Source organism: Crotalus tigris, unplaced genomic scaffold (genome assembly GCF_016545835.1).
Source record: "Crotalus tigris isolate CLP2741 ecotype Arizona unplaced genomic scaffold, ASM1654583v1 scf7180000024167.7108832, whole genome shotgun sequence".
Lineage (NCBI taxonomy): Eukaryota > Metazoa > Chordata > Lepidosauria > Squamata > Viperidae > Crotalus > Crotalus tigris.
The window spans coordinates 1,734,366-1,747,384 of NW_024100417.1; the positions used below are offsets into that span (position 1 = coordinate 1,734,366).

General features: G+C 37.5%; 1 protein-coding gene across 3 annotated transcripts in view; it reads left to right on the forward strand.

The window, feature by feature from the left end:
- The first annotated feature begins 239 nt into the window (after positions 1-239).
- Positions 240-13,019, forward strand: part of CACNA1S (calcium voltage-gated channel subunit alpha1 S) — a 71,658-nt gene continuing 58,878 nt past the window's right edge. For 2 of the 3 annotated variants that reach the window (XM_039323254.1, XM_039323253.1), the window contains exons 1-2: positions 385-548; positions 7,454-7,559. In XM_039323254.1, the coding sequence (XP_039179188.1) occupies positions 385-548; positions 7,454-7,559 (270 nt within the window). Of the gene's footprint in view, positions 549-7,453; positions 7,560-13,019 lie in introns of all 3 variants that reach the window. The other variant, XM_039323252.1, reaches the window with a different exon arrangement.

The window sequence follows — 13,019 nt, forward strand, 5'->3', positions numbered from 1 at the left end:
TTTAAACTGTTTGACTTTAAGATTGATGGAGAAGCCCACCTCCTTTCCTCTGACCTGGATTGGTAGCTCAAAAATGCCAATGCATCGAGTATGAAGAAGGAACAGCTGCTGAGGCCCTTTTGCTGTCTCAGGAAATCTGACAGCCCTGGGAGCCAGGCTGATGGCTAATTATAAACTCATGCTTGGTGTACTTGTGTCTGGGGGAGGGCAACTGCCAGCCCCGCAGCCCTATACTACACTGAGAAGATTGGGTCAACTGAAGCAAGAGATTCAGAGGGGGCTTGAGCTTCCCTGGGGCTGGGGAAGGGGGCCTAGCTGTGGGGCAAAGAAGAGGCAGAAGGGACAAGGCAAGTCTGGTTCAAGGAGGCAAGAAGGAGAGTTATTATGGAGCCCACATCTGCCCAAGAGGATAGCCAAAAGAAGAAGCAGCAGAAGGAAAAGGCTAAGAAAACTGCTCTGGAACTTCCCCCCAGGCCTGCCCGCTCTCTGCTATGCCTCACCCTCCAGAACCCAGTGCGGAAGGCTTGCATTGCCATTGTGGAATGGAAGTATCCTTTGGGGGTAAAATGTGGGGGTAGCTTCTGGAATGATGTGTGCTTGGCCAGGGACCCAGCAACCAGGTATAAACAACTGAAACTTGGAGGAAGCAAAGGCAAAGAGGAAAAGTTGAGAAATATTGCTTAACAATGCAATTCTTTTGTGACCATGATCTATGGAGGAAATTCTGCTGATGTCCTCTAGAAATGCAGGGATGGAGTCAGACTAGGTGTTGGTCTTTGTCTCTTTTAAGAAAGGCACCAACAAACAGGGAAAAACTCAAGAGAAAAGCATTTATGTTGACCTTGCTATAATAACATGTATTTACTGATGTTGTAACTTCTCATTTCTCTAAAGCAGTCATAAATGCTGATTTTGAAATAGAAGACCTGAATGCAGTCGAGATGGTTAATTTGTCTGGCTCCTCCACTGAATTACGCTGAGTTCAGAAATAGCTCTCTGTCCCTCCTCAACTGATTTTATAACTGAGAGGATATAATAACCAGGATCAGAGAATCTTAAGCAGGAAGGTTCCTTACAAAAGCATCAACATTTTTTTCCATCTAAGGTTGCAGGATAGTTTTGTTCTAATTCAAAATCTAATTGATCATTATACAATGTCTTTTTAAAAATTTCTGTTCAATTTGATTCATTTGCTTGCATGAGTTATTTTATCCTAGTGTTTGTTGAATGGAGAAAGCATTCTTTTTATACAGTTTCTTATTCTCTCCTACTCTTTGTGTTGGATTATAATCTGGATGAGATGGATTTGTACAGACATATTATATGAAATGTATTTAGACTAAAGTTAGAAGAATAAGGTATATGGGCAGAAATTTGGATGAGATAGTCTTCCTAGAGTTGAACATCATAGTTGTAATCTGAATGTTAAAACAGATTAACAATCAGAAAAATAGTCAAACCGGCATGAGTCACAGAATATGGTGTACATTCAGTAAGCTATTTCAATGAAACAAATGAAATAGGGCAAATATTAATACAGGTAATCTTTGATGTACAACAGTTTGTTTAGTGACCGTTCGTAGTTACAACAGCAGTGAAAAAAGTGACTTATAACCATTTCTCACCCTTATGAGCATCCCCATGATCCTGTGATCAAAATTCAGATACTTGGCAACTGACTCATATTTATGACAATTGCAACATTCCAGGATCATTTGCAACCTGACAATTAAAATCAACGAGGAAGCCAGATTCACTTAACATGTAACTTTTAATACGGTAAGTGCAGTGATTCACTTAATAACTGTGGCAAGAAAGGTCTTAAAATGGGACAAAACACACTTAACAAATGTCTCACTTACCAACAGAAATTTTGGGTTCAGTTGTGGTTGTAAGTCGAAGATTACCTGTATTACTTAATGGATTGACAAAAGAAAGAAATGAACTTTTATCCTTTCCCTATCTATATTTGGATAAAAACATGTGGCAGAACAAACAGACTTTAAATTCTCTCGTAATCTGAATGCTGAAGCAACTAATTCTCAGTGAGACCATGTGGGGTGGTGGGAAAGTGGGGAATTGTTCAGTTCTTCTCTCAAAGAAATACATAAATCTTGGCTCAGCTATGGATAACCAACAGTAAAAATTTCATCACCTGGAAAACTGCAGAAAATGAGTCTATAGGAAACAGATATTAGCACATTATTGGCAAATTAGCTTCAACTTTTAGAATGCAACTGGGAATGAGAACTAGAGAGCCAGTTTGGTAAAATGATTAAGGCACCAGCTTAAAAAGCAGGAGATTGTGAATTATAGTGCCACTCTAGGCATGAAACCAGTTGACTGACTTTGGATCAGTCACTTTCTTTCAACCCAATTCACTTCATAGAGTTGTTGTCATGGGGAAAATAGAAAAAGAAAGGAGTATTAGGTATATTAGTTCCCTTGAGTTATCAAAATAATAAAAGCAGGAAATAAATAAACAAAGTAGCACATTCCTTGTCCATATTACACATTCCTTCCTTCCTTCCTGATTTCTACCCTAGTTCCCCAACTCCTGGAACCAAGTGGGAAAAAAACCCCAAAACCTCAGTCCTATCCTTCTAGTAGCACCATAATGGCCTCTTGCGCCCCTGTCACTCAGATGTTTCCTACCCTTGATTTAGTGTAATGTGTGAATCTGTCATATTTCAAATAATGATTCTTCTAATGCCTAGAGAGTGACAACAGATGGATGCCATGATAAACAGATTTGATAACAACTTCTGTATCAGTTTAAATATGCCAAGACTCATTGGGCTAATGCTATTTGTAAAATAATATTTATAGATAGGAATACATAAGGAAAAAATGAAATGAGACACTTCACATTTAGAGTCATACATATGGCCATCCAAAATTTACTTCTTGCTAGGTATTGATAAAACAATAAGTCCAAGTTTATAATTATTATTTTCATAGCTAAAGAGCCTTTTTGGATTTGGGACTTGCTGGATAGATCTGGAATTATGACAGCATCTGGGATTTTAGAGGGGAAACTTTTAGGCATTCACAAATTGGCTGTCAGTTATAAAATGCCATCTATTTATTGGAAGATATTTTGATGAGATTTGTCTGTGTCCTTAATTCTAGCCCTCCAGGAAATGCTATTTCCCAGTTTACCTTCCTTTTTTCTAATAATGCTATACGAGCCAATATGGAGCTCTACAACAACCTGGGAAATAAAGATGATGCTGGAAGTAAAGTGGTACTTTGTTCTACAACTTACTGAAAAGTGAAGGAGAGAATGTAGCTAGTCCTAAATGAGGTATACGCAGCCAGTATACACTGGGCACAAGATTGCCTATCTCTGCTTGATGAATTTGAAATGCTTCAAGGAGTTCAAGAGGGTTATGTAAGTGCTTTAAAAGTACAGGTAGTCCTCAACATACGACCACAACCAAGCCCAACATTTCTTTTGCTAAGTGAGACACTTGCTAAATGAGTTTTGCCCCATTTTACGACCTTCCTTGCCCGAGCTGTTAAGTGAATAACTGCAGTTGTTAAATTAGTAACACGGTTGTTAAGTGAATCTGGCTTCCCCATTGATCTTGTTTGTCAGAAGGTCTTAAAGGATGATTGCATGACTCTGGGACAACACTGCAACTGTCATAAATATGAGCCAGTTGCCAAGCATCTGAATTTTGATCATGTAACCATGAGGATGCTGCAATGCACATAAGAGTGAAAAATGATCGTGTCATTTTTTTCAGTATCATTGTAACTTTGAACGGTCACTAAATGAACTGTAGTAAGTCGAGGACTACCTGTAATGTCGATCAACTGATCCTACTGCATATCTTGATTTGAAGACTGTTGGCAGAAATTTCGGGACATAACCAAAAGAAAGTAGCAGTACTAATGCAAGATCTTTGAAATAATTCAGCAGCTCAGCAAATATTCTTTTTGCCTGTAGCATTATATTTCTGTGGAAACATAAAAGGTTAAACAATCATAATCCAGGGAATTCTAAATGGAAGGCAGTGATGTTTTTCTTTAGGATTAACCAGAAGAGCAGATGCAAATATTATAAACCTTGAAAAGGCAAGACAGTAGCCTGATAAATGCCTTGTCTGGAGCACTGTCTTAAAGTATGAGTGCATCACACACACACACACACACACACACACACACACACACACACCCCAACCATATATGCCTCCATTTCTCTCTTTATCACAGCTGCTTGGTGCTTTCACTGTCCATCATTTTACTAATTACTCTAACACATCTCTTCTCCTAATTTAGCCATTTGGATATAGTGCCTATTCTTCATTCTTCTTTGCACTGAATGTAGAATCTAATCTTAGAGCTCATTTGGGGGGTACAATATTACCTCTTTTAAAGGAAGGTACACCCCAATTCCTTTGGCTTTGGTCACAGGAATTCTGAATGTATGAATTTTTGGAGAGGGACTCCAGTTTATAAATGAAGTACTTTTAAATTGAATATATATGTGTGTCTGTGTCTGTGTCTGTGTGTACATATATGTGTACATATGTATTTGTATATATATATATATATATATATATATATATATCAATAAAATATAGAAAAAACAAACACCAGGATAAAAACAAAACAAACCGGTTTAATACAAACAAGTTTGTAAGTAAAAGAGTTACCAAGCTTTCATCGGCCCGACTGCCAACGTCATCAGGGTTGGAATGCTAGGTGATGACGTTGGCAGTCGGGCCGATGAAAGCTTGGTAACTCTTTTACTTACAAACTTGTTTGTATTAAAAGGTTTGTTTTATTTTTATCCTGGTGTTCGTTTTTTCTATATTTTATTGATATGTGTTTGCCCAGGATTCGCATTTTTAATGTTATTAAGGACATATATATGTATGTATGTATGTATTAAATATAACATGGAAATAATTTTAGTGTTCGTGTTTTATAAGCTTTCTTCCTATTAACTATTTATTTCTTATGTAACTGAACAATTCCTTCTTCCCTGGGCTAATGCAAATGCTATTTCTGACCTTTGTTTTTTCAATTTGTGTTTGATTTTCCTTGTTTATTTATGGTATTGAACTTGGTAATGATAAATCAGAAAATCTCAGAACAGAACAATAATTTATGTTCTATATGTTGATCTATCCATCCATTTGTGGCAATGGCCTTCTGATGCTTATTCCCTCCTTCTTCCTTTCTTATTTTTTTCGTCAATCAATTCCTTTCCTTGCCATTGTTTGTTTTTATTTAATCAGCATTTTCAGGGTTCACTAGAACATAAATTATTTTCTTATCCTTGAAAGGCCAATTGCTTATTCTTTCTCAGTCTGTTTTGCTACTGACACCTAATATTTTTATTGGGGAAAATATAATATTTTATATTACTTATAGTAAAAAGTTCCTTGAATTGAGCTCCTGGTGACTGCATGAACCCATCCATGTAATTTCATGAAAACTCTACAGCAGTGGTTTTCTAGCACAGTCTTGCAAGATTTCTAGCCAACACCAATGGGCCTGGGATTCCCTTGTGGTCTCCCTTAATTCATATATGTGTATGTGTATGTACACATCAGCAAGTATTGCGGGCCCAATTGGCAAAAGAAAGCTCAGGACTGTGTTGGTTGGAAACATGCGGAAGAGGCCTTCATCCTGCAGTGGATAGACAGTGGCTAAAATGATGATGTGTATGTATATGTATATGTGTACACACACAAAATACACATATATACCTATATGTTTGTGTGTATATAAATATATATACACACATACACACATCAGAGTTTTTTCATTTGATTATTTCTCAATTGTAGAAAAAAGGAGAGTTTAACTTTTAAATAGTAGCCATCTGGAGTTTTGAAACTAAATTGGTTGGACATAAGTTCTGTTTCTGAGTGATATTACTTTTTTGACATTTCTCTTGGATATTAGTTGCCTGCATGGCAACACCACAAATTGCTATATCTTAGTTTCTCAGAATTTCTCTTTTCTTTCTTCATAGGTACAAAAACCCAATGACACCAAGAGCAGCCTAGAATTAAATAGTGAAATCTTTTTTATATATATCAAAAAGCAACCATGTAGAGTCATTTTAAATGGAAGAATTGTGAGGGGGAAAATACATGTTTATTATGTTATTTAATGTTTTTAACATCATTTTTATCTAGTTGGAATCTGAAGCTTAACTATGAGTCTATCAGTCATAACCTTGCTGGCTGAGATTGTTTGGGGTCATAGTCAGAACACTGGTGGAAAACAATCACCACATATTATAAATGTGACAACAGCTATTGTATTAAGCAAATTTAGACTCACATTTGAGAATGCACTGAAGCCCTATCAGTCACCATTTCATATATGGTTGGATTCATTTCACTATTTACCATGTGTCCTTATTATATACCCAGTCTATGCATCATGCTGAGTCTATAGGGTAGGAATGTGTTGTTAACCTCTTTGATGTGGTGAGAAAGCACATTTATCACCCCCAAAGCCAAGAGTTCTCTCATGACGAACAGAAAAGGGGACAGTGAAATGTATATGAGAGTCAGAGAGAATTGGAGGAAGCCTTGTGCATCAAGTTACATTATATGCATTTCAAAGAACCTCACATGCCTGCAGATAATAAACTATGTCACAATCAGAAAATGTTTTATCATACATTAGAGATGCTTTTGCCCCAGCCAGGAAAGTAACCTTTCAAAGTGTTGCCAGACTAAAGTTGTGTTCCAGTGTAGCCAAGAATCATCACACCTCTGAGTGTTAACTAGGGCACTCTTTCCACAGTATTATTTTTACAATAAATTAGGCATAATTTAATTTAAAGATAGTTTAAAACAAAAGCCACAGCAACAGGCAGTTCTTAATTGGATAATCCCTTGCAAAGCTAAGCAGGGTAAAACAGGATTATAATTTGGATAGGGGATCACTAAAAATCTCCTAGCTGTAGACCAGACTGGGAAGTTCCAAAAACATCCTGGGTGAAATCAATGGTGACTGATTTCTCTAAAGTTGCCAAGGAATCTATATGGTTGTCTCCATGAAGTCACCAGTAGTTGAGTTCAATTCAAGTAAGTCTTTACTTTTTATCTAAATACGGAAAAAGAGAAGAGTTTTATACCATAGCATTCAACAGAGAATATTGCTATAGACCTACTGTCTTCTTTGTGTGTCTTTTTGCTCAGTCTATAAATCTTCATTAATTAGTGTTTGTTATCAATTAACATAGTTCTAACATGCATGCCAGAGTAGACTTTTGTACACATTCTTTCATCCAAATATTAGAAGTGTAGTTCCCAGAATCCTCAGCAAGAATGGCTGACTTAAGTGATAAGCATGGGATGTGGAGAATGGACTAATGTATCATTATTGTTTCTATTATTTACTGTTATTCCTATTATTACAGTCTTTGCCACAAGCTATAAAATCTAATCCCATGTTCCTTAACAAGCATCTTTAGGCCCTTTGAGACCATCATTCTATTAACTATCTTTGCCAACTGTATTGCACTGGCTATCTACCTGCCCATGCCTGAAGATGATACCAACAAAGTAAATACCAGACTCGTAAGTCACTCTGATTTCTTTTACTTACTTTTTTTTGCCACTGTTTACCTATTCAGAGCATGCTAGCTGGAGAATTCTGGGAGTGGAAGTCCACACATCTTGCTGAGGCTGAAAAACACTGCCTAAAGTGTGCTGGAGAACAGATCATTCTTTGCGACAGGACAAAATAGACTGATACTGTCTTTTCTCTGGAGAGAAGGAAACAGGTTCAAATGTTGATGTTTGAACTGTGTGTGTAAAAACAAAGGAAAGTTTGGGGGCTTTCTAAAGAATTTTTGTGTTTATTTCTTAATGTTTCATAATAGCTAGGAACAGTGGTTTCCTGAGGAACAATGTGATTGCCATGTATGAGTTTCTGTGTTGGTGTGCAAATTAGTGACAGAGAGGGCATGCATAAAAGATGTTTTATTTTTTTTCTCTCTTTATTTTTTTTTTTGACTTAGGAGTAAAAATGCCTTGTCCATTCTTGTATAGCTTTGGAGGAGGAAGAGTAATGGTGGTTTTATTATCTGTAGTAGTGTTCATTGACCCTTGATTCCATCCTTCCCTTGTTCACTAGCATTTGGGAGCAGGTGTGCAGATGCTTTATATAACTGCTTGCATATAGGTTTTTTGTAATTGCAAAATGGGGTAACCTTTTCCATTTGGAAATGCGTTCTGTGTTTTTTTTCTCTGCTTATCTTTTCATCTTTCCCGTTCAGTATAGAAATAACATTTTCCCCTAGGTATATGCAGAGAGGGGAGAGTTACCTGTAAATGTAGATTGAAAAAGAGAAACCTTGTTCAATTCTACCAGATGGAGAGATTTAATTTGGGGGATTTAATGAGTGGGAGTCTTACATTTGCTTGTCATGCTGAAAACTACATGTCAAACTTATCACTCACTCTCCTTAGAATTAAAATATGCCTTTTGTTAAAAATGAGTAGTGGTGCTTAATCTTCTGTGCCATACAGAATACTGTCTTTGTATGGAAGGATGATGCCTCCAGATATTTGAGGTGGACTCTTGCTCATACATGATTTTGAGAAAGGAAAAAAAATGCACATAGCATGTCTAGAGATTACCTCTAAATGCTTCTCCCTTGGAGCATCCCCTCCATACACTAATCTATACGAGGTGTGTCCATGAGGCCAGCTATTGTAGGTTTTGCTTCAGATATCAGCATGTATATTGTGACAGAGCTCTGGAAGACATGTATTAGAATATTATAATGAGCATCCAAAACATTTGGAATGGGTATAAGAAAGGATGCAGTGAAAAAACAGGAGGGTAGAAAGTATGCAAGGATCCAAATTCAGGCTATTATATTGTCACATTGTAATGGCAAAAACAATGGAAGATTTACTACAATAAAACGTTAGACAGGAACTATTAGTGATGATCCATCATCACCTTCATCTCAGAGGAAAAAAAGAAAAGAAACATAGTGACATAAATCATACTAAACCAGAACTGTAACTCGGTACTGTAATTGCTGGCTCGTGGTCTGTTAATCCATCACTTATAATTTAGCATTATGAGGACTTAGCACTTTTTAGGAAGAAACGATATTTGCATCTGGAAGCACTCACTTGATTTTTTAGAAATATTGAAATAGGAAAGAGATGAGCAGAGTGTGCACTACTGACCAGCAATGCTATGCAAGCTATTAAAGCACAGGGGACTTATTCAAGATCTGCCCACCAACTCAGCTGAGAAAGTCAAATTAGGTTCCATGAAGTCCCTGGAAATGTTGACTCAGAGGGTCTAGCAGCTAAGGAGCCATCACAAACCTTGAAAAAAAACACTTCCTTATTTGGAAAAGGAAATATCGGGGGGGGGGGGAATCACTATCTCATCCTTAACTCTCCCTAATTATTGCCAGATTGTGTCTACTTTCTTCTCTGTTACAATTCTGGTAACAGTCACTTAGGAGATGATTGGAGATGGCAAACATCTTCTCTGCCCTTAATTCAAACTGTTGAGTAGCCAAAACTACTGTATGATTGATTGACTGTTTAGCAGATCTCCCCCCCCCAGAAATTAGTTTACTAACCTTTTTACGTTTATATTTATTGTCAAATTTATACAGCCACCCAAAACAAGTGACTTCAGAAAGAGTGCAACAAAACTAGTAAATACTAAATACCAAACAGCAAACACTATTTTTATTATTATCATTAAAAACAGTGCTAGCTATAACAATGAAGCTAAAAAGATGAATTATTGGGCAAATGATTGTTAATAATAACAGCGCCATCTCAATAATTCACCAGTACCCTGAAGTCCCCAGGGCTGATGGCACAACCAGGTCTTGAGGGACCTTCAGAATGCGAAAAATGATAAAACCAACCTCACTTCAAGAGGGGAAGATATTCCATAATGGATGCAACAGCAGAAAGGCCTGCCCACCTAGAACCAGCCAAACATAGCGCTCTAGCTGATGGAATCTGTGCCGTCTCTTCTGGATCTAGTGGGACAGGCAGATATAATCAGTGTCAGCTTCAATTTCAAGCTGAAACTTGCCTAACCTAATCCTGAAAAAGATTCTGAAAATCCTAAATGTGTACAGTGGGGCAAAAAAGTATTTAGTCAGCCACCAATTGTGCAAGTTCTCCCACTTAAAAAGATGAGAGAGGCCTGTAATTGTCATCATAGGTAGACCTCAACTATGAGAGACAAAATGAGAAAACAAATCCAGACAATCACATTGTCTGATTTGGAAAGAATTTATTTGCAAATTATAGTGGAAAATAAGTATGTGGTCAATATCAAAAGTTCATCTCAATACTTTGCTATATATCCTTTGTTGGCAATGACAGAGGTCAAACGTTTTCTGTAAGTCTTCACAAGGTTGGCACACACTGTTGTTGGTATGTTGGCCCATTCCTCCATGCAGATCTCCTCTAGACCAGTGATGTTTTGGGGCTGTCGCTGGGCAACATGGACTTTCAACTCCCTCCAAAGGTTTTCTATGGGGTTGAGATCTGGAGACTGGCTAGACCACTCCAGGACCTTGAAATGCTTCTTACGAAGCCACTCCTTCGTTGCCCGGGCGGTGTGTTTGGGATCATTGTCATGCTGAAAGACCCAGCCATGTTTCATCTTCAATGCCCTTGCTGATGGAAGGAGGTTTGCATTCAAAATCTCACGATACATGGCCCCATTCATTCTTTCCTGTACATGGATCAGTCGTCCTGGTCCCTTTGCAGAGAAACAGTCCCAAAGCATGATGTTGCCACCCCCATGCTTCACAGTAGGTATGGTGTTCTTTGGATGCAACTCAGCATTCTCTTTCCTCCAAACACGACGAGTTGTGTTTCTACCAAACAGTTCTACTTTGGTTTCATCTGACCATATGACATTCTCCCAATCCTCTTCTGGATCATCCAAATGCTCTCTAGCAAACTTCAGACGGGCCCAGACATGTACTGGCTTAAGCAGGGGGACACGTCTGGCACTGCAGGATCTGAGTCCCTGGCGGCGTAGTGTGTTACTGATGGTTGCCTTTGTTACGTTGGTCCCAACTCTCTGCAGGTCATTCACTAGGTCCCCCCATGTGGTTCTGGGATTTTTGCTCACCGTTCTTGTGATCATGTTGACCCCATGGGGTGAGATCTTGCGTGGAGCCCCAGATCGAGGGAGATTATCAGTGGTCTTGTATGTCTTCCATTTTCTAATTATTGCTCCCACAGTTGATTTCTTCACACCAAGCTGCTTGCCTATTGCAGATTCAGTCTTCCCAGCCTGGTGCAGGTCTACAATTTTGTTTCTGGTGTCCTTCGACAGCTCTTTGGTCTTCACCATAGTGGAGTTTGGAGTGTGACTGTTTGAGGTTGTGGACAGGTGTCTTTTATACTGATAACAAGTTCAAACAGGTGCCATTAATACAGGTAATGAGTGGAGGACAGAGGAGCCTTTTAAAGAAGAAATTACAGGTCTGTGAGAGCCAGAAATCTTGCTTGTTTGTAGGTGACCACATACTTATTTTCTACCATAATTTGCAAATAAATTCTTTCCAAATCAGACAATGCGATTGTCTGGATTTGTTTTCTCATTTTGTCTCTCATAGTTGAGGTCTACCTATGATGACAATTACAGGCCTCTCTCATCTTTGTAAGTGGGAGAACATGCACAATTGGTGGCTGACTAAATACTTTTTTGCCCCACTGTATATGGGTTTGTAGACTGATTGGGAATTGCAGCTGTAAGAAGCTGTAAGAGTCACTGGCAGCACTGAGGGGTTGAAAATAGATTTGGTTTTACATTAGCCAGTTTGACGGGCTCTAGGCGGATCAGAAAGTATTTTACACTTTTTATTTAGCTATAATATAAGGTTGCTGTAAAATCATGATGTCATGATTTAAGTTGTAAGAACATACTATAGACATTTATTGTATGTTTATGATTGTCATACTTATATGCAACCAGAGCACTTCTGTATGAGTAAATGTAAATTAATACCACGTTATATTATTTGCTAGATCATTAAATAAACAATACATATTAGTTCTTATTAAAAGCATAAGCTATAATAAAACTAGTAATCTGTAAAGTAATACAAGATGCCTTTGCTATGTTCTTAAGTCATATTAAACCATCATTCTCCAATATGATTATTAAAGTGTTTTTCTTTCGCTTTCTGCTAATTGCTATTTATTGTTTCATTCTTATATTGTGTTATCTTAACTATAATAAACAAAATTTGTCAGTGTTGGATGACAGAAATGGAAGCAAAGAGGAATACAAAAACTTGACATTCAGCTTATTCAAATATGATTTCCAAACACGGTCTTTGTTGATTTGCAAATAGCTGCTAATAATAAATACTAGCATTTGCAATTGTTTTCCATAGGGGAAAGCTAAACTGGCAATGTATTTTCCAATGTATTAAAAAAGAAATGTTTGCCATTGTGTAATAGCAATAGAATAATACTATGGCATATATAAAGGACAGATTCACAGATGAAACCAAAGAAGGGTCTGGAGCTATATTCAGTGTACTGTATTCAATCTTAACAGTTCACATGTGCTATAATTTAAATAAAAAGTATGAGGAATTAGGATTTCAGCAGCAGAACATTAATACATTTTATATATACCAAATACAGCACAGGTGCTCTGGCTAAAATTTGGGGTTGGTTTAGATTCTTATGAGGGAGATAGAAAGTAATGTGTAAACTGGCCCAGGCAAAGAACTTGGACATTTGGAATATTGTGCCCAATTCTGGAGATCTCACTTAAAAAGGGTATTGATAAGAGTCCACAGACAGGCAACAGAAATAGTGCAAGGTCTGAGGAACAAAATATATCTGGAGAGATTGGAAGAACTGAATACGTACAGCCTGGACAACAAAAGAGAAAGGGCTGACATGATTGAACCCTTTAAATATACTAAGGATTTATATAAGGTTCTAGAAGGCAGTATTTTCAATATTAAGCAAAAATCAAGAACATGGGGGCATAACCTCAAACCAACA